Source organism: Herpailurus yagouaroundi, unplaced genomic scaffold, assembly GCF_014898765.1.
Source record: "Herpailurus yagouaroundi ecotype Mexico unplaced genomic scaffold, PumYag 483, whole genome shotgun sequence".
Classification (NCBI taxonomy): Eukaryota; Metazoa; Chordata; class Mammalia; order Carnivora; family Felidae; genus Herpailurus; species Herpailurus yagouaroundi.
Window position 1 is genome coordinate 220,547 of NW_024412700.1, and position 17,021 is coordinate 237,567.

Below are 17,021 nucleotides of genomic sequence, written 5' to 3' on the forward strand. Positions count from 1 at the left end.
ACCCAGTATCCCCCCTGATTCATTCATTGATAGCTGCCCTACCAGCACCCCAATTCAAGTTAATTTATTATAAAGGGCACTTTTCTCTATCAGGCACCACTTGGAGGGGAAGAGAGTATGGATGAATGAGCCAGAATCACTACCCAGAAAGAAGTCATAGACCGTGGAGGGGCGGGAGGGGGGGGGGGGGGGGAGGGTAACTATGCAAATTACACGGAAGAAATAAATAAGTGTTTAACGGAGGTGCAAAAGCTGGGAGGTGGGGTCCTTAGACAATCACCCTGACTGCGGTAAGAAGGCATCTGTGGGAAAGAAGGATCGGGGGGGGGGGGGCGCCTCCATAAGCTATACGGGACCTCCACACTAGTGGTTCTCAATCGTTGAGTAGGCGGAGTGTATCAGAATCACCAGGATAATTTTTTTTTCCCAAATACTCGTGGCTGCCATCCCTGGAGCTCTGATCTGTCTGGGGAGAAAGGGATGCATCACATGGAACGCGCACATGTTTTGAAAAAATTCCCCAGGCCCCTTTGGGTCCCTTCGTCCCCTAGGACCAACACTCTATACTCCTTAGAAGTCCTGGGACATCTAGAGTCCGCCGGCAGCACCCATAGACCAGCAACCCCGAGGTCCCGGGTAACGCTGGCGCGTTACTATGGATAACCCCCGTGGTGGAGGGTCGCACGAAGAACACGCTGCTAAAGTCACCCCAGGGCTGGCCCGGGCAGTAGGCGGAAAGCAATGCCCCACTTGCTCGGCCCCGCCCACAGCCGGGGGCGGGCGGATAGTCGGCTCTGTCCAATCACACTTCCGGAAGAAGAAGGACCGAAAAGGGTTTCTTCACTTACAGCTTGCGACGAGATTGATGCGTCTTTCCGCCAATCGTCGCCGAGGCGCGAGGGGGTTGTCGGGATGGGGGCCGGCGCCAACATGGAGCCCTCAATGGGATGAGGGTGAAGCTGCCGTTGCCGGCTGCTCCTGTGTTCACGTCCCATCATGTTGGTGCACTTATTTCGGGTCGGAATTCGGGGTGGCCCTGTCCCAGGCAGGCTGACACTACCCCTCCGCTTCCAGACATTCGCGGCCGTCAGGTAAAAAGTGACAAACCTACTGGGAGCGCGGGCCGTTGACCGGCTGGCGGGGCGTGGGGCCTGCCGGGACATGGAGTCCCGGGCTCGCGCGAGGCCTGCTGGAAGTTGTAGGCCGGCCCGGGGGTAGAATGTCACTCCCCAGGGATTGGCTTCAGTTATTTATAGCGACTACCTAGGTGCCAGCAGGAGACTCGGCCCGTCTGTATCCGCCTGTGGGCTGCGCGGAGTGAACGCTCTAGGTCGGTGACCACATCGGGTCCGTGCTTCCCACCAGAGGGCGCCAGGTGTCGAGCCTGGGTGCTGTTCCTGCCCCCTCCCTGTCCTCTTTCTTGGAATTGGTGTGGCAATTTGGACAAAAACTGTTAGTGTCCAGAGACATTTAGTGTTGGTGTTGCTCCCAAGATTCAATATGAGCTGAACAGAAATTGTTCCTAGATCTGGATGTTTTCAGCAGAGATTTAAAAAAAAAAAAAAAAAATCTAGAAACACGTACATGTGTGTTTTTGTGTGTTTACACACGTTGGTCCTGAGAGAGAGAGAGGCAGGTAGGAAACCAACGTGGACCCTGAAACTGCGACTCCAGTGTAACTGCTTTTGAGAAGGGACGGATTCCTTTCTGATCCTGGAGTGAATAACTGTGGGCCAGGAAGGCAGCAGATTGGCAGGGGTGAGCGGATAGGGACTTGTGTCATTTTGAAGCCCATCTGATTGAAAGAGGAGAAGAGCTGGGCCAAGCTGGAGCTAGAAGTACCGTTGCTGGGAAGTAATTTGCCAGTTCTTGGCAGTGACCAAGCCTTGCTTAGAGTCTTAGTTTGGAGGAGATGAGAGAAGCTGGAAAGTAACCATGGTAAATTATTAAAATGCTTGAAACACTCCTTAGGAAGAGAGTAAGGGTGTTGATATCATTTAAACCAGAGAGAAACCCGGAGAGAAACCTCAGATAATATGCAAGTATTTGTGTGCCCACCAGTGCAATGTCTTTCAAATGTGCAAGTCACAACACAGTAGATCAGAAAATGAACGTAGTGCGTAGGATCATGTAAAAGTGAATGTAATAGAGAGTGCCTAGTGAGCATGTGACTCTTGATCTCAGGGTCTGAGTTCAAGCCCCACGTTGAGTGTGGAGCCTACTTTTTAAAACAAGTGAATAGAATAGAATACCCGCTTTAACATTAGGGAGAGTATTGTTTTGTGAAGCATTTCAATTTTGTGTGACCTGTGTTTATTGTACTGGGTGGCAATTTACAACATACTTCTTACTGTAGGCCTCAGTAAGTCTACAACTTGCAAACAATGCAGCAACAGGACAGGTCAGATTTTTCCCTTCTGCATTTCTTTTTTTTTTTTTTTATTTTTTTTTATGTTTTTATTTTTGAGACAGAGACAGAGCATGAATGGAGGAGGGTCAGAGAGAGAGGGAGACACAGAATCTGAAGCAGGCTCCAGGCTCTGAGCACAGAGCCCGACGCGGGGCTCGAACTCACAGACCGTGAGATCATGACCTGAGCCAAAGTCGGACGCTTAACCGACTGAGCCACCCAGGCTCCCCTCCCTTCTGCATTTCTAACAAGGGCATGCACTCAACAAACATAACCATAACCGTTTGCTGAATATCTGTTATGTACAAGAACTCTACTAAGTGCTGGGGGTGAATGTGGATAAGATAGAGCTTCCTGCCCTCGAGGAATATAAAGTCTCATGGGGAAATTGGACAATTACACTGGGCAGAAGGAAGATGAGCTTCTCTAAAATTTAGGGTAGACATAAAGTACACAGTGGAAAATGAGACATAAAAGCCAGGCATGTGGAATGGGGTGGAAGGAGGCATAACAGAGAGGACCCGGGCCTCCTTGAAACAAGGGAAAAATTAGGTGGAGTCTGCAGTTGGGAGCATCTGAGAACACAAAAGACCATCCGAATAAGGAAAAACCTCATTCTATTTATTCCTTTTTTTTTTTTTAATGTTTATTTATTTTGAGAGAGCGAGTGAATGTGTGCAAACAGGGGAGGGGCAGAGAGAGGAGAGAAAATCCCAGTGCAGAGCTCAATGTCATGAACTGTGAGATTATGCACGACTTGAACTGTAATTATGAGTGGAATGCTTAACCCACTGAGCCACCCAAGTGACCCTTTTTGTGTTGTTGTGTTTTTTTTGTAATGTTTATTTATTTATTTTGAGAGAGAGATCGTACGAGGGGCAGAGAGAGAATCCCAAGCAGGTTCCACGCTGTCAGCGCGGAGCCTGATGCAGGGCTTGATCTCACGAACCATGAGATCATGACCTGAGCCAAAATCAAAGGCCAGACGCTTAACTGACTGAGCCACCTAGGTGTCCCCGTATTGGTTTTTAAAAGCCTCTCCCCATCGAGAACCTCATTTGAATCTTTGAACATCCCACCATTTACTCTTGGCCAAATAACTTCTGCTTGTAACAGGGTCCCCGTAGCCAGGCTTGCCCTTCTCCAGCCTTCTCCCCTCTGCTGTGATCTTTAAGATGCAGATTTGATTATGTCATACCTCAGCCTAAAAGCCACGAATGGTCCTCACTGCCCTCTAAAGTCCAGCTGTCCTATAAAAACTTCGATGCCTGTCCTGCCCATGTCTCCTCTCCCTTGTATTTCAGGTTCCAGCTCTTCCTTCTTTCGTACCTGCACATGTCCCAAACACGCTCCCCGCTGCCTACAGCTCTCCCCCACTTTGTCCCCACCACCTTCACTTAGCCAGCTCCTTCCCATTCTCCCTCGGGTCTGGTCAGGAAGGCCTCTCCTGATGCCCTCACCCAGGGAATTCGTGGTCTGTGCTCTGAGCACCTGCCGTTCCCCTTTTCACACTCAGCAAGCTTTGTCATTAGCTGTTAGTCCTTCCCACCATGAGGGTAGTTACATGGTCTATTCTGTTTACCTCTTGTTCCCCGTGCCTCACAGCAGAGTGTGGGCTCGCAGTAGGCTCTCTACCCGACATCACCGCGTATCGATGCAGAAACCGCAGACCAGAGAAGGTGATTTGGGCCGGTCTGAGATGACGAGATACATTATTTGGATTGTTAATTTCTTTTTTCTCCTTCAGTTGATAGAGAGGGAGTGTGTCACTGTTTTTCTCCATACGCTGCCACACAAGCACTCGGGGCCTGGGAGGAGTCTGGGTGTTGGGGTGCAATGAACAGTGACCAGGGGTCAGAAGACACGGGGCCGGTCCAGGCCCTGCCACACCCAGCCTTGGGCACAGCACACGTGGCAGACTAGAACAAACCTGGATTCTGGAGTCACACAGCAGGGTTCCCCTCTTGTCCAGGTTCTGCTGCTTGGGGACAAATTATTCCAGCTCTCTCAGTCCCCGTGACATTCTCTTCCATCAAGTGAGAATAAGGGCGTCTCCCTCCCAGAGAAGGGAGGATCAAACACAGCCGGACCATTGACTGGCAACACGGAGGCCACGTGGGCCAGGCATCGCCACTGCAAGCCAGCCCAGTGCCGGGTGTGGCCAGGGGGCACTCTCCTCTTGCCTCTCTGAACCAGATTCACTTAGGACCTCTGCTTCCTCAGCTGTAAAAGGAGTGCCCGCAGACTAGCTGCCGTCCAAAGTGATGTCCCATGATCAGAAAGAACGTGGGTTGGAGATGGCCCCTGACCAGAGGGGTCCCTGGAGGCTGAGGGGGCCCAGCTGTCTGATGGCACGGCGAGAGCACCTTTCCAACTTGGTTACCGACTATTGTCTTGCTCCTCAGCGACTTGGCCTCAATGTGTTTCTCTTAGAAACTGAGGTGCTAAAGAACAGCCCTGGGAGGGGTCGCGTAGGACCCTATAGAGGAAGAAATGCTGTCCAGAGGCCTCAGCCCAGAGCCGGCCTGATTGATTGCTCCCTTGAAGTTCACTTGGGGCCGTGAGCCATCGATGCCATTGTCTCCCTACAGGTGCTCTGATGGCCGCCACAGCTCCTACCTCCTCAGGGCTGTGGCCCAGCTGCGCTCCCAGCTCCGGGCTCACCTCCTTCGAGCGCCTCCAGCTCCCAGCCAAAGACCCTCTGCCTGGCGCTGGGTTGGGGGCATCCTTCTGGGCCCCGTGCTGTTGAGTAAGTGCCCCCGCTTCTGCCTTGTGGCGCTGTGTGAGGCAGAAGAGGCCCCTCCTGCCTGCTCCGGACCTTGTGTCGGGGATTCCCGCTTTAACTGGAAGCTCTTCTGGCAATTTCTGCGCCCCCACCTGCTGGTCCTGGCGGCAGCCATCGTGGTGAGATGCCCCTCCCCTTTCGCCCACATCAGGGACAGGGAAGGACCCAGCCAGGGGTTTGCAGAAGCACCAGCTGGAGCTGCACAGGGGCAGCTTGTCTGCCTCACCAAGTCTCAGGATAGACCTCAGGAAGCAGCAAGGGCTGGCTGCCTTAGGGACTGGAAGCCAAGGGATGCCAGGCGATCCCGCACAGGGCAGCTGGCTGTGCAGGGTACAGGAATCCCCAGGCTCTGGCAGCCTGGGCTGGAACTCGAAGAAGCACACAGTTAGCCAAACATGAACAGCTGCAGGAGAGGGAGGGCCAAGGTCAGGGCCAGGGATGGGGAAGAATATGGCCCCCTCTAAATGTCTGCCCCCCCCCCCTCCCCAAGCTGGCACTGGGTGCGGCCCTGGTGAATGTGCAGATCCCCCTGCTCCTGGGCCAGCTGGTGGAGATTGTGGCCAAGTACACAAGGGACCATGTGGGCAGCTTCCTGACTGAGTCCCGGAATCTCAGCACCTACCTGCTCATCCTCTATGGCATTCAGGTACAACAGGAGGGAGGGCCTGGGGGCACCCAAAGGAGCCTCCTGGGCGCCCCTGAGTGCCCCGGCCTCTCTCCCAGGGCCTGCTGACCTTCGGGTACCTGGTATTGCTGTCCCGCATCGGCGAGCGCATGGCCGTGGACATGCGGAGGGCCCTCTTCAGCAACCTGCTTCGGTACTGCCAGTGCAGGGTGTGGGCAGGGGGAACTGCTAGCCCCAGAGGTCTGGACAAATGTAGGGGCAGGGTCTTGTCCTAAATTAATGTCTCCTCTTCTCCCCAACCTACTGTACCCTTGACCTACCACCAGACAAGATATTGCTTTCTTCGATGCTAAAAAGACAGGGCAGCTGGTGAGCCGACTGACAGCTGATGTGCAAGAGTTTAAATCATCTTTCAAACTCGTCATCTCCCAGGTCAGTTCCCCAGGCCCCCCTGTGTGTATACACACACACACACACACACACACACACACACACACACACCCCAGTGTAGACACATCAGGCCAGCCCCACCCACCTTGCTGTTGGGCTCTGAGCCTAGGCTCGCACCAAGTGAGAAGCCTGCTGTCTGGTGAGGGTGTGGATGAGGGAGTGGGGAAGTTCACGGAAGGGAGGTACTGTGGTATCGTCCAAGGTCAGGACAGGCTGTTTCGCTCCTGTTCTGAAATTCTACCTCCCCGGAAAACCTTCCCAAGGACTCAGACAAGAGCCTTTCTTGGACCGGCTTGCCAAGAGCAAAATCACCCTGGCCTGCCTTACCCCCAGAACGCCTGGCATGCTGACAAGTGTTAACGAGAACGAGTAAAGGCTTTTTACTGCATTACCGATGTCCTGTTCTCATCCACCCACATGGTCACTGTGGCTGCTGGGTCATGCCTCACACTGGCCCATAGCAGTCCCTGGGTGACGTTCCTGCTCAATTCTTTTTTTTTTTTCAGTTCCTAAAGCAAAAGGCAAAGCAAATTGGGATTTGTCTGGGGGAAGGAGGCTGTGGTCCATAGACATTCTCACCCAGGCCTTCCGTGCCTGCTAGGAGAGAAAGGGTCATGCTTTATGACTGGGTGGACTGCTGGTTGGCCTTCCAGGGTCAGACTCATGGCCTTGGCCTTGGGAAGCGGCCTTGGCCGCTGTAGCCAGTGGACCCTTGGTGAAGTCCCCGTGTCGTGGTGCTGATGCCAAACAGCCTTCCTGCGTCCCTTCTCTCCCCCAGGGACTGCGAAGCTGCACCCAGGTGGCTGGCTGCCTGGTGTCCCTGTCTATGCTGTCCCCCCGCCTCACGCTGCTGCTGATGGTGGCCACACCCGTTCTTATGGGAGTTGGCACCCTAATGGGCTCGGCTCTCCGAAAGTTGTCTCGCCAGTGTCAGGAGCAGGTACCAGCATTCCTGCCACCCTTGCTTTCCCCATTTCTGTCTGCCCCGCCATTCCTCCCCGTCCCCAAGCCAGCCGCCTACTTCCTGGACTCCTTGCAGATTGCAAGGGCGACAGGCGTAGCAGATGAGGCCCTGGGCAACGTTCGGACCGTGCGGGCCTTCGCCATGGAGCATCGGGAAGAGGAGTGAGTCCCAGACGGAGAGGAGCATGAAGCAGGGAGGACTCCCTGCATGTACCCCAGCAGCCCTGCACCCCAGCCCACTGCTTCCTGACAGCCGGGCTTGGCCTCTCTCCCCAGACGCTACGGAGCAGAGCTGGAGGGGTCCCGCTGTAAGGCAGAGGAGCTGGGCAGGGGCATCGCCTTGTTCCAGGGGCTCTCCAACATTGCCTTCAACTGTGAGTGAGCAAGTCCCCACCCGGGGTGTGGGCGCGCCCCGTCACGGCTGGGGATGAGCGTGGAGCAGTGAAGGGCAGGTCCCAGCCACGCAGGGGAGGGGCGGCTCTCCGCCTGCTTGATGTCCTTCAGACATCTGTAGGAGTACCAGGTGCGTGAGCTCCACCACCACACATGCACACGTGCGCGCACGCACGCACACACACACACACACACACACACACACTCGTTTCCACACGAAACAGGTAGACGCTATTCCAGGCAGACACCTTCCTGACCGTCTGTCCCTTTCCACACGCAGGCATGGTCTTAGGCACTCTGTTTATTGGGGGCTCCCTCGTGGCTGGACAGGAGCTGACAGGGGGAGACCTCATGTCCTTCCTGGTGGCCTCCCAGACGGTGCAGAGGTGAGTGTGAGGCTGTCCCCGTCCTGCAGGAGCCCTGCTGAGTGGAGGGACAGGGGGTGGTGGCCCTCCCCCCCCCGGGGGCTGGCTGGGGAGAGTGCCCCCGTGCCATCCATGAGCACCCTGTGACCTGATTCACCGTCTGTACGCTCAGGAATGCAGCTGACATCTTCGGCCGCCTAAACGGCTCCAAAATTTCCGAGACAGCTTCTTAAAAAGTTGGTCATTGTAGCAAAACACACGTAATGTCAAATTTACCATCTTAACCGTTTGTAAGCATAGAGTTTGTGCATCCGTTACCACCATCCGTCTCCCGCCCTTCATGCTGCAGCACTGAAACCAGCTGTTAAATGCTGAGCTCCCACAACCCCTTCCCTCAGCCCCTGACAACCTCCACGTCTGTGATTTGCCCACTTTGGGTGCCTCACGTAAGTGAGATTGCACAGCGTTTGTCCTTTGGTGACAGGCCTATCTCACTCAGCATAATATCTTCCAGGTTTGTCCATAGCGTAGCCTGTGTCAATTTCCTTCCTTTTTAAGGCCAAGTGAGATTCCACGTACGGATAGACCGTCTTTGACATGCTCTTTACGAGCTCGCCTGCCATCCTCTCTGACCTTCCCAGGGCTGAGCGGCTCAGCCTCTCCCCTGCCCTTCCCAGCCTGGAGCTCACTGTGTTCGTTGTTCTGCGATCTACCTGCCCCACTGGGCCTGTCTGCCCGGACCTCTCGGCTCCCTTTGCTCAAAACCCCCAAGGCCTCCCCTTTCCTTTCTCTTGTGAGCTAAACGCTAGCAGTTCCTGCTATCTCTCCCCCACACCGCATACGTGAGAACACGTGAAGCATAAGTAGATGTCGTGATGAATAACAGGAGCAAATATGCTGTAAGAAATCATTGCAGAGCAGAGACCCGAATTACTGTCAAGCACGTCAAGAGAACAGACTCTCACCCCAAACACCCCTCCGTGCCCCTCCCCCATTGCTTCCGACACTCGTGGCCGGGCTCTGCATTGTATCTTCCTGCCTGTTTCTTACAGCGCCCCTCGTCATCAGCCTTGTTATTGTCCCAGGTAGACTGGAGCCAGTCTGAAGATGGGTTGGTATAAAGGACTCCCATCCTTGGCCCCATTTGTGTCTGGTGCTCCCGTATCTGGGCCCATTCACACCTTCTCTGAAGTTCAGACCCTGGGTGGCCTCATCCCTCCTCCAGCCTGGGAACTGTTCCCTGGTAGCCTGGGGACCGAGAGGACTGTTGTAGAGGTGGGACTTGGCACAGACCCCAGGCTAGGCCCTGGCCTCGTGCTCTGGTCCTGAGGAGCCCGACAAGCCCGCCTGGTTCCACGCACACAGTCATCATATGGCCCTCCACAGGCAGTGATGGGAAGGTCTCCCTTTCCCTACACCTCCCGAGTCTGGCCCTCCTCCATCAGGCTCCCCTTCGTATGGGCCCCCACTTCCCTTTGTGGCCTGAGTTCCGACCCTTTCCTTTCCTCCCCACAGCATGGGCTAGCCAGTTAGCAGAGCTTTCTTACAAACAGAAAAGCCTAGGAAGTTCATCTATGCTGTCTCTCTCTCTGGCTGCTACACAGAGCTGCTCCCACAGCCACGGGCCTTAGGACTATCTTTTGTGGGGGGCCCTCCCCACATGGAGATCCTTCACCACCCACCTTGGAGGAATTCGATCTATTTAGGAGGCTGATGTATTTCCTCCTGGGGTCCAGCAGGGCAAGGGAGGGGAGGGAGGCAGCCTCAATCTTTAGACCCCCATCCTAGGTGTTCTTTTTGTGGCACTGGGTCTCTGGAGGAGACGGAGAGGTACCCAGACAGACCACAGTCAGGGCCAGGCCGCCTGGTCTACATCCAGGTCTGGCCTCACCGGGAATGGGCCGCCCCCCCCCGCCAGGGCTCTCAGGGCTGCCTCCTGAGCTGTCTCTGAGAGCAAGGTCATCGCGCACCAACGAGTCATGTGCATCTGCTTTTTGGTTGCTGCCGGGCACCTCTGCCAGGCCCTAATGGCCTCCAGATCTCTTGTGGAGGATGTTCTCCCTTGTCGTCCACAGGTAACTCCCTGTCCTGGCTCTTCCTTGCTCAATGCCTCTCCACTCACTCCGGCAAATGCCAGTAACCCTCTGAGCCTGCCAGAACCATTTCCTTGCAGGCCCCTCCCCTCCTCACCCCTGGCACTGGAGGAAGTGACTTTCCCGTTCAAGGCGCTCAGTCTTTTCCACTTCGAGGACCCACACGCACACTCACAGACACGCGCACTGTCGCGGACTGGCCAGCCCGGTCAGGGGCCGGTGACTGAGAACCATGACTCTCCACCTTCCAGCAGCCAACAGCCTTGCACGGCAGAGGAGGTGACCCCCCTGGACAGAGACACACTCGCACCATGCCTTACACAGGGCAAGCTCGCGCTAGCGTCTCTATGGAACTTTGTTTTGGGGCCCATCCCCCACCCCTCACATGCTCCAGGGTCTTCGAGTTCCTTCTTTCTCTGAAAGGATTAACATCCATTTTCCACCTTAATTAGCCCCTGCTCCCCCAGGAGTCCAGCGCACTAGAGCTGACCTTGCCCCATGGGCCTCGTGGCCCCGACCTGTTCACGGTGCTGGCGCTCTCCGTTGTGTTGTTGGTGCAGGCAGGCAGCGCAGAGCCCAGCTCCCCTGAGCCCCGTGCCTGCTTCCCGCGCCCATCTCCCCGGAGCCCCCAGGCCTGAAGTGGCAGACAGTTGTCAGCTTCATCTGGCCAAGGAGAGAACAAGGAGATAATGTGGTTCCAAGGAGAAGCGACCTGCCAGTGAACTATCTGGTGTTGCTGGATCCCAGGGCTCCTGCTGTCCCAGATTTCAGGAACATCCTCTGTGTTTGCCTTCAGGCTGCCCGTTTCCTAGCCTCACGCGCCACGTCCTCTCCGCCCCCATGCAGCTGAGACCCATACCCTTCCCTCTGGCACCAGCCTTCTCTGGGGCTCCTGTCCCCACTCTTTGAATCTTTCTCTCCTCCTCACAGGTCCATGGCCAACCTCTCTGTCCTGTTCGGCCAGGTGAGTGGCAGTCAGGGGGCGGGCCCCGTGGTGTGGACATCGGATCTGGGCTGGAGTCCTGTCAGCAACCAGCATCACCTGTGTGCTGCAGGAACCAGGTGTCAGGTGGAGGGGGTGTCAGGAGATGGGGCTGCACTGCCAGCCTTGCCCTCAGACCCCACCCCTCCCTCACCTCGGACTTTAATTAACCCCCTCCCCAGGTGGTGCGGGGGCTCAGTGCGGGTGCCCGGGTGTTTGAGTACATGACTCTGAGCCCGTGCATTCCGCTGGCTGGGGGCTGCTGCATCCCCAGAGAGCACCTGCGCGGGGCCGTCACGTTCCACAACGTCTGCTTCAGGTCAGCGGCATCAGCGGGTGGGCACAGGGGCGTGAGGCCCTGTGGGTCCGTGTCTCCCTCTAAACGAGCCCTGCCTCGGGGTACAGTGAGACTCGAGCAGGGGCCAGGGCAGAAAGGGGCCAGGACCTGGTCTAACTAAGGATCTCCGTTGGCTCCTTCCAGTTACCCCTGCCGCCCTGGCTTCCAGGTGCTCGAAGACTTCAGCCTCACGCTGCCCCCTGGCAAGATCGTGGCCCTCGTGGGCCAGTCCGGCGGAGGTGAGAGGAACCCCCCGCCCTCCCACCCTAGGACCTTCCTTCCTACGGTAACCACTCAGCGTGGGGTGGGAGGAGGGGCCCCTTCACCTGTCACCGGGGGTTCCTCTTTCCTGGCAGAGCCTCCAGAAACCATGCCACCTCCCTGACCGCCCCGTGCCCCCAACCCCACTTCCCCAGGAAAGACCACGGTGGCTTCCCTGCTCGAGCGCTTCTACGACCCCACGGCCGGCGTAGTGACCCTGGATGGGCGGGACCTGCGAACCCTCGATCCCTCCTGGCTCCGAGGCCAGGTCATCGGCTTCATCAGCCAGGTGGGAAGCGTGTCTCCGACTTGCAGACGCCGTCTGTCTTTTCTCACGGTCCTTACTGCACCTGGGCCTTTCCCCTTCTTCCTCCCTCCCGCCCACTTCACCCCTGCTCTCTTTGTGGGGCGGGAGTAGGGGGCTGAGGCCGTCCTGACTGGCTCCCCAGCGGCCATGGGATCTGGGGCTTGCCCTCCCCAGCCCGCCGCAGCTCTGCCCTTGCCTCCCCGGGGCAGGAACTCTGCTCCTCCCTTACTGCCATCCAGCCAGGTGCAGTGGGACCCTATTTTAGGACCCCTGGGTCCTCTGACAAACATGTGGTGTTCAGAAGGTCTAGAGACCCCCGCCCCTGACTAAGCAAGCCCCCGTGGCCCCACCCTGAAGCCCTTGGCCCCACTTCTTTCCTTCTGTGTGAGGCGGTGCCCCCCAGCGAGGGTCCACCCTCCTCCCGTGATTGGATAAAGAGGGCACCCTCACCAACCCACCACTGCAGAGAAAGCTAGAATGAACACCCCCTTCTTCCCCATCTCTCCCAAGAGAAGAGGCTTTGCCAGGCCAGCTGGCCCAGCCACCTCCCCATCCCGCTCCTGAGGGACCCTGTGCCCTGCAGGGAGCTCGGCCTCTCCCCACTTTGACGGATCTCTCTTTTCTTATTGGACTTGTAACTTTGAATTGCCCCTACCTGCCTTGCAAGAGGCCAGTTCCGGTGTGGCCAAAATCGCCTTTTTGCCCCCCTCCGGGATTTGGGGCAAAGTCAGAATGTCCCATGTGGACCCACCCCGCCACCCGCAGGAGCCAGTCCTGTTCGGAACGACGATCATGGAGAACATCCGTTTTGGGAAGCTGGGTGCCTCGGATGAAGAGGTTTACGCAGCTGCCCGGGAGGCCAATGCCCACGAGTTCATCACCAGCTTCCCCGAGGGCTACAACACCATAGTCGGTGAGTCCCGCGGACAGTGTTCTGCTTGGATCTGCCAGGCCTGCGTGAACATGCCACAGGGACACAGGCCTGGCATCAGGGAAGGCTAGGTCCGTGGCCGAGGGGGGCAGACACAGGTCTGTGGTTCAACCACACGCAGGCTGCAGAGACGGGGATGCCTCAGAAAGTGTAGGCGCAGGACCCAGCCAGGGACACTTGCAAGGGGTCTGTGGTGTCAGGGACCTTCAGAGCTTCCCAGCGGCCTCCACGTCCTAAGACGGGACCAGAAGCACTGGACTGCTAATCTTCTTGTAATTCCTCGTGCTTCAGGCTCCTGTTTCATTCCTGCCCTTTTGTTCCTTAATTTAAAAGCGTTTCCGTCCAGTTACCCACAGGGATTGATGTGACTGAACAGGTCTCCCTTCTGACCTACCCAGAGAAGGGCTTTCATGGTTCTGGGACGTTGCAGTGTTGCGGCCTCACACTAGAATATTCACATCGAGGCTCGCGGCTTTGTGCATTCACAAAGGTGTCTTTTTTTCAGCCTCTGGGGCCATGTTTATCACCCCCAGTCCTTGGCTGTGTTGCAGAATGTTCTGGCACGTCTCAAGGTGTAGGCATATCTGGGGTTCTTGGCGCATCTTGAAACTTAGGCCTCAGTCTGGCTGAGCTTCAGGGGTGGTACCACCCCTGTCTATAGCCATCATCCACGCTCTATTACTGATCCAGCCCATTCTGGTCACCACCCAGAGTCCACACTCCCCCGACTGGAGGTGCTGTGCCCACACCTCTCAAGAGGCACCTTCCTTGTACCTCTGACCCCAGCACACTAGCAGGCTCATCTGGGGCTTTAGTGTGCCCTTGCTGACCTCTGACTACCGTCCCCATGGTGCTGGTTTTCACTCCCAGTCTGCCCCCTCTGCTGTTTTCCTGTGAGCATGGTAGACCCCAAGTGGGATCTTCCCAGAATGCCCCATGGCAAGCCGTCACTACACTCCAGGGCCCACATCTGGGTCGTGGACGTCCCCAGGGTGGCGGGGACCCAGCAGGCCAGGAGAAGGCAGCTGGAGCCACAGGCCCAGGCATGGCTCTGAGACCCCACCCCGGTGTGGGAGGGGCATTGGGTGTCTCCAGGGTGCACTGAATCCCGAGTGTGTGCCCCTCCTGCTGTCTGGTGTGAGTGCACGTGTGCGTTTGCACAGAGTTATGGGATCAAGATGCTGACCCATCCGAGGCAGGCGAATGTGCATGGTGCAAGGGGGTGAGCCTGAGGGACCAGATGGAAAGTTCCAGACGGCCCAGGTGCCCCTTTGTAGGGCCGCCCCCAAGTGCAGAGCTGAAGATCGCTTCAAGGCCCTGCCCTGTCCCCTTCCTCCCCAGGTGAGCGGGGTGCAACCCTGTCTGGTGGCCAGAAGCAGCGCCTAGCCATTGCCCGTGCCCTCATCAAGCAACCCACGGTGCTGATCCTGGACGAGGCAACCAGCGCACTAGACTCAGAGTCCGAGCGGGTCGTGCAGGAGGCCCTGGACCGCGCCAGCACTGGCCGCACAGTGTTGGTCATCGCACACCGGCTCAGCACCGTGCGTGGGGCCCACCACATCGTCGTCATGGCCCACGGCCAAGTCTGTGAGGTCAGCTGGGGGCCAGGCAGTGGGTTGGGACAGTTTCAGCCGTGGACGCAGTGGAAAGAGTGGCTCAGCTGTGAGGGTCTGGCCTGGCCCTGGGAGCCTGGGGCGTATTCTGGAGGCAACACCCTGTGTGGATTCAGGAATTCCTGCCCTGGCCTCCCAGGGCCCGTTTCTTCCACTGTCCCGTGGGGTAGTAGAACTACCTCATGACTCCCAGAACCGAAGGGAAGGGACTCAGAGAAGTGTGGAGCGCCAGGGAGAAGGGGCCTAGGGGCTGAGGTACAGCAGAGGCAGCACCAGGGACCCTGGAAAGGGGCTGGCCGGGAGCTGTTCTCCACAGGCTGGTCTGCAGCAAGGCCGGGAGGCTGCATGAGGCCCGGCCCCCAGCTCCCAGCTGCTCACTCAAGTGAAAGCTGGAGTCTCTGGGTTCCATAAGGGAGATGCTCTTCCAAAACCCAGCTAAGCAGGGAGATGGCACTAGCGAGTTCAGACGTGCCGGTGCTCTGGGGTCATAGTGTCTCCAGGAGGGACGATGGCTGAGAGGACAGTGAGCTCGATGGCTGATAAGAAGCCAGCCCTCCTAGGGCTGTGAACTGTGTTGGGGTGACCATCTGCCCCTCCTTCCTCTCTCCAGGTGGGGACCCATGAAGAGCTCCTAAAGAAGGGTGGGCTCTATGCGGAGCTCATCCGGAGACAGGCCCTGGATGTCCCAGCTCCCGAGATGCCCAGAGGCCCCAGGAACCGCCACCCCAAGTCCTGAGAGCAGCTGTTTAAGGTCTGGTTGCCGCCGAACATCGGCACCCAGGACTGGGGCTCGGCTCAGGGGAGCTCCCAGGGACCAAACACCCAGGAAGACCAGTGCGCTGGGGTGTGGGCTGCTGCTCCCCTGCTCACAGTGCAACCTGGGACTCTCGCTGAGCTGGAGGCGGGGAGGTCGGGACCACTCCCTCCGCCCCCCCGCCCCCGTTTCCCCCTCCTGCCTACCTCCCTCCTGCCAGAGCCATGAGTCATTAGGCTGCACAGAGGAGGCAGAGTCCCCAGGCCCCTACTCTGTTCCCTCCCTCTGCCCAGATCCTCCCAACCCCTCTCAGGAACCCTGCCAAGTATCCCCCTACCTGATAGCCTAAAGGCTTCCGGCCCCACCTCTGTACAAATCAGGAGTTCACACTGGGGTTCCCCATACCCGTGCCAGGACCTCACCGTCCTAGCTTGACTCCCCTCTGTCCTCCGTCCCCACTGCCTCTCTGAGCCCTGGGGGAAGGAACCCGCCCCTTGGGCCAGGCCCTCGAACCCACAGTCCCCATCCTGAGAACAGCTTCCCCTCCTCCCTGCTCCGTGAATAATGGTCCTTTTTCTAGGTTTCATCCCCCCCTCCCACTCCCGTCCAGCGGAACAAGTGCCCCACATGCCTCCAGCCCGTGGGAAGGGGGAGAAGGGGCAGGGCATGCCATGGTCTGTTCCTCAAGGAGCTTCCGGCTCACCAAGCCATCGCAGCCCTGCCCTGGCCCCGTGCACCTCGTCTCCGTCACCCTGTGAGATTGTGGACAGCCCCCTTACACGAGGACACCCAGCCCTGAAGGAGACTAAGGAGGAACCGACACACCCCAGGCTCCAGCCACAAGGGTTGTATGGTGCTGGCGGTCACCAAACCTCTAGGGGGAAGTTGATACTTTGCCCCCAGGCTGACAAAACACAAAATCAGTTGGACAGGCAGTGCCCTGTGTCAGGGGCGGCAGCCGTGCGTAGGACCAGCAGAGCCCGCTGTAGCCGGAGGCCAGCCTGGAAGAAGCAGCAGCGGCTCAGGTGTGAGTGCAGGAGGCCCCGCAGCCTCTTCTGGGTGTGGCTTAGGAGCAGATGCTCCTCTGGGACAAAGCACCTGAAATGTCCCCGGGCCACAGCCACCCAGGTTTGATACCTGCTTCCTTACAGATCAGAGGTCACTGCCGGGGCGGCCACAGCCCAGGGGGGCAGCGCGTGGGCTGGCTCTGGGTTGCTTTGCCGCTAAACGCCCACCCAGGAGGCACAGCCCAGAGCCAGCCTCCGCTCCCAGCCAGGTCCACGGCGGCCTGCCAGACCCCTCCCAGGGAGAGAGAGCAGACAAGCTCCTGTTCCCCCAGCTCCAGCCCCAGCCCCCCCAGAGACCCCTCCTGATGCCAGACTCCGGTCTCTCCGGACCTCTTCAGGGTGGCCTCCAAATCCCAGCTCCCCCACCCCCCAACCCAGGGAAGTAGTGAGGTCTGTGGTGGGCCTTGAGCCGGAAGGTTGTGCGGTCAGCCTCACGCTCGCCACGTGGCCTCAGCCTCAACCTTGGCCTCGGCGACTATTCAACGTGGGTCATAAGCCTGGCGGTACCTCATCCTGAGAGTTTGTTATAAGAGTTGAAATGGGATGATCTGTGGTAAAGTACTTAAAACTCCCAGTGCCACAGCCTCGGGAGCTGGTCACGTGTACAATAAACTGTTGTTCACTCCCTGCTTCCAAGATCCGTGTATCATGTGCCGCACAACTGCCATGGGCGTGAGGATGTCCC

At 57.7% G+C, this 17,021-nt stretch overlaps 1 protein-coding gene across 3 annotated transcripts; it reads left to right on the plus strand.

Moving 5' to 3' along the window:
- The first annotated feature begins 895 nt into the window (after positions 1-895).
- Positions 896-16,972, plus strand: ABCB8 (ATP binding cassette subfamily B member 8). Of its 3 annotated transcripts, XM_040464553.1 has the most exons (17): positions 896-1,091; positions 5,002-5,314; positions 5,686-5,841; positions 5,919-6,013; positions 6,147-6,252; positions 7,049-7,210; positions 7,310-7,395; positions 7,510-7,607; positions 7,907-8,012; positions 11,015-11,048; positions 11,249-11,385; positions 11,548-11,642; positions 11,820-11,953; positions 12,737-12,884; positions 14,244-14,494; positions 15,126-15,266; positions 15,850-16,972. In XM_040464553.1, the coding sequence occupies exons 1-16, from the start codon at positions 997-999 to the stop codon at positions 15,249-15,251; spliced, it is 2,142 nt and encodes a 713-aa protein (XP_040320487.1). In that variant the 5' UTR covers positions 896-996; the 3' UTR covers positions 15,252-15,266; positions 15,850-16,972. The 3 variants fall into 3 exon arrangements, with proteins under 3 accessions (XP_040320487.1, XP_040320486.1, XP_040320488.1); XM_040464552.1 differs by having other exon boundaries at positions 15,126-16,972; XM_040464554.1 differs by lacking the exon at positions 5,002-5,314 and having other exon boundaries at positions 933-1,091; positions 15,126-16,972.
- The last annotated feature ends 49 nt before the right edge of the window (positions 16,973-17,021 follow it).

Bases quoted from the DNA above. Each gene is read 5' to 3' on its own strand.
- ABCB8 (XM_040464552.1), top strand. From the start codon at position 997: ATGTTGGTGCACTTATTTCGGGTCGGAATTCGGGGTGGCCCTGTCCCA. The intron at 6,014-6,146 runs GTACTGCCAGTG...ACCTACCACCAG, and splicing joins CTCTTCAGCAACCTGCTTCG to ACAAGATATTGCTTTCTTCG. The intron at 8,013-11,014 runs GTGAGTGTGAGG...TCCTCCTCACAG, and splicing joins GCCTCCCAGACGGTGCAGAG to GTCCATGGCCAACCTCTCTG.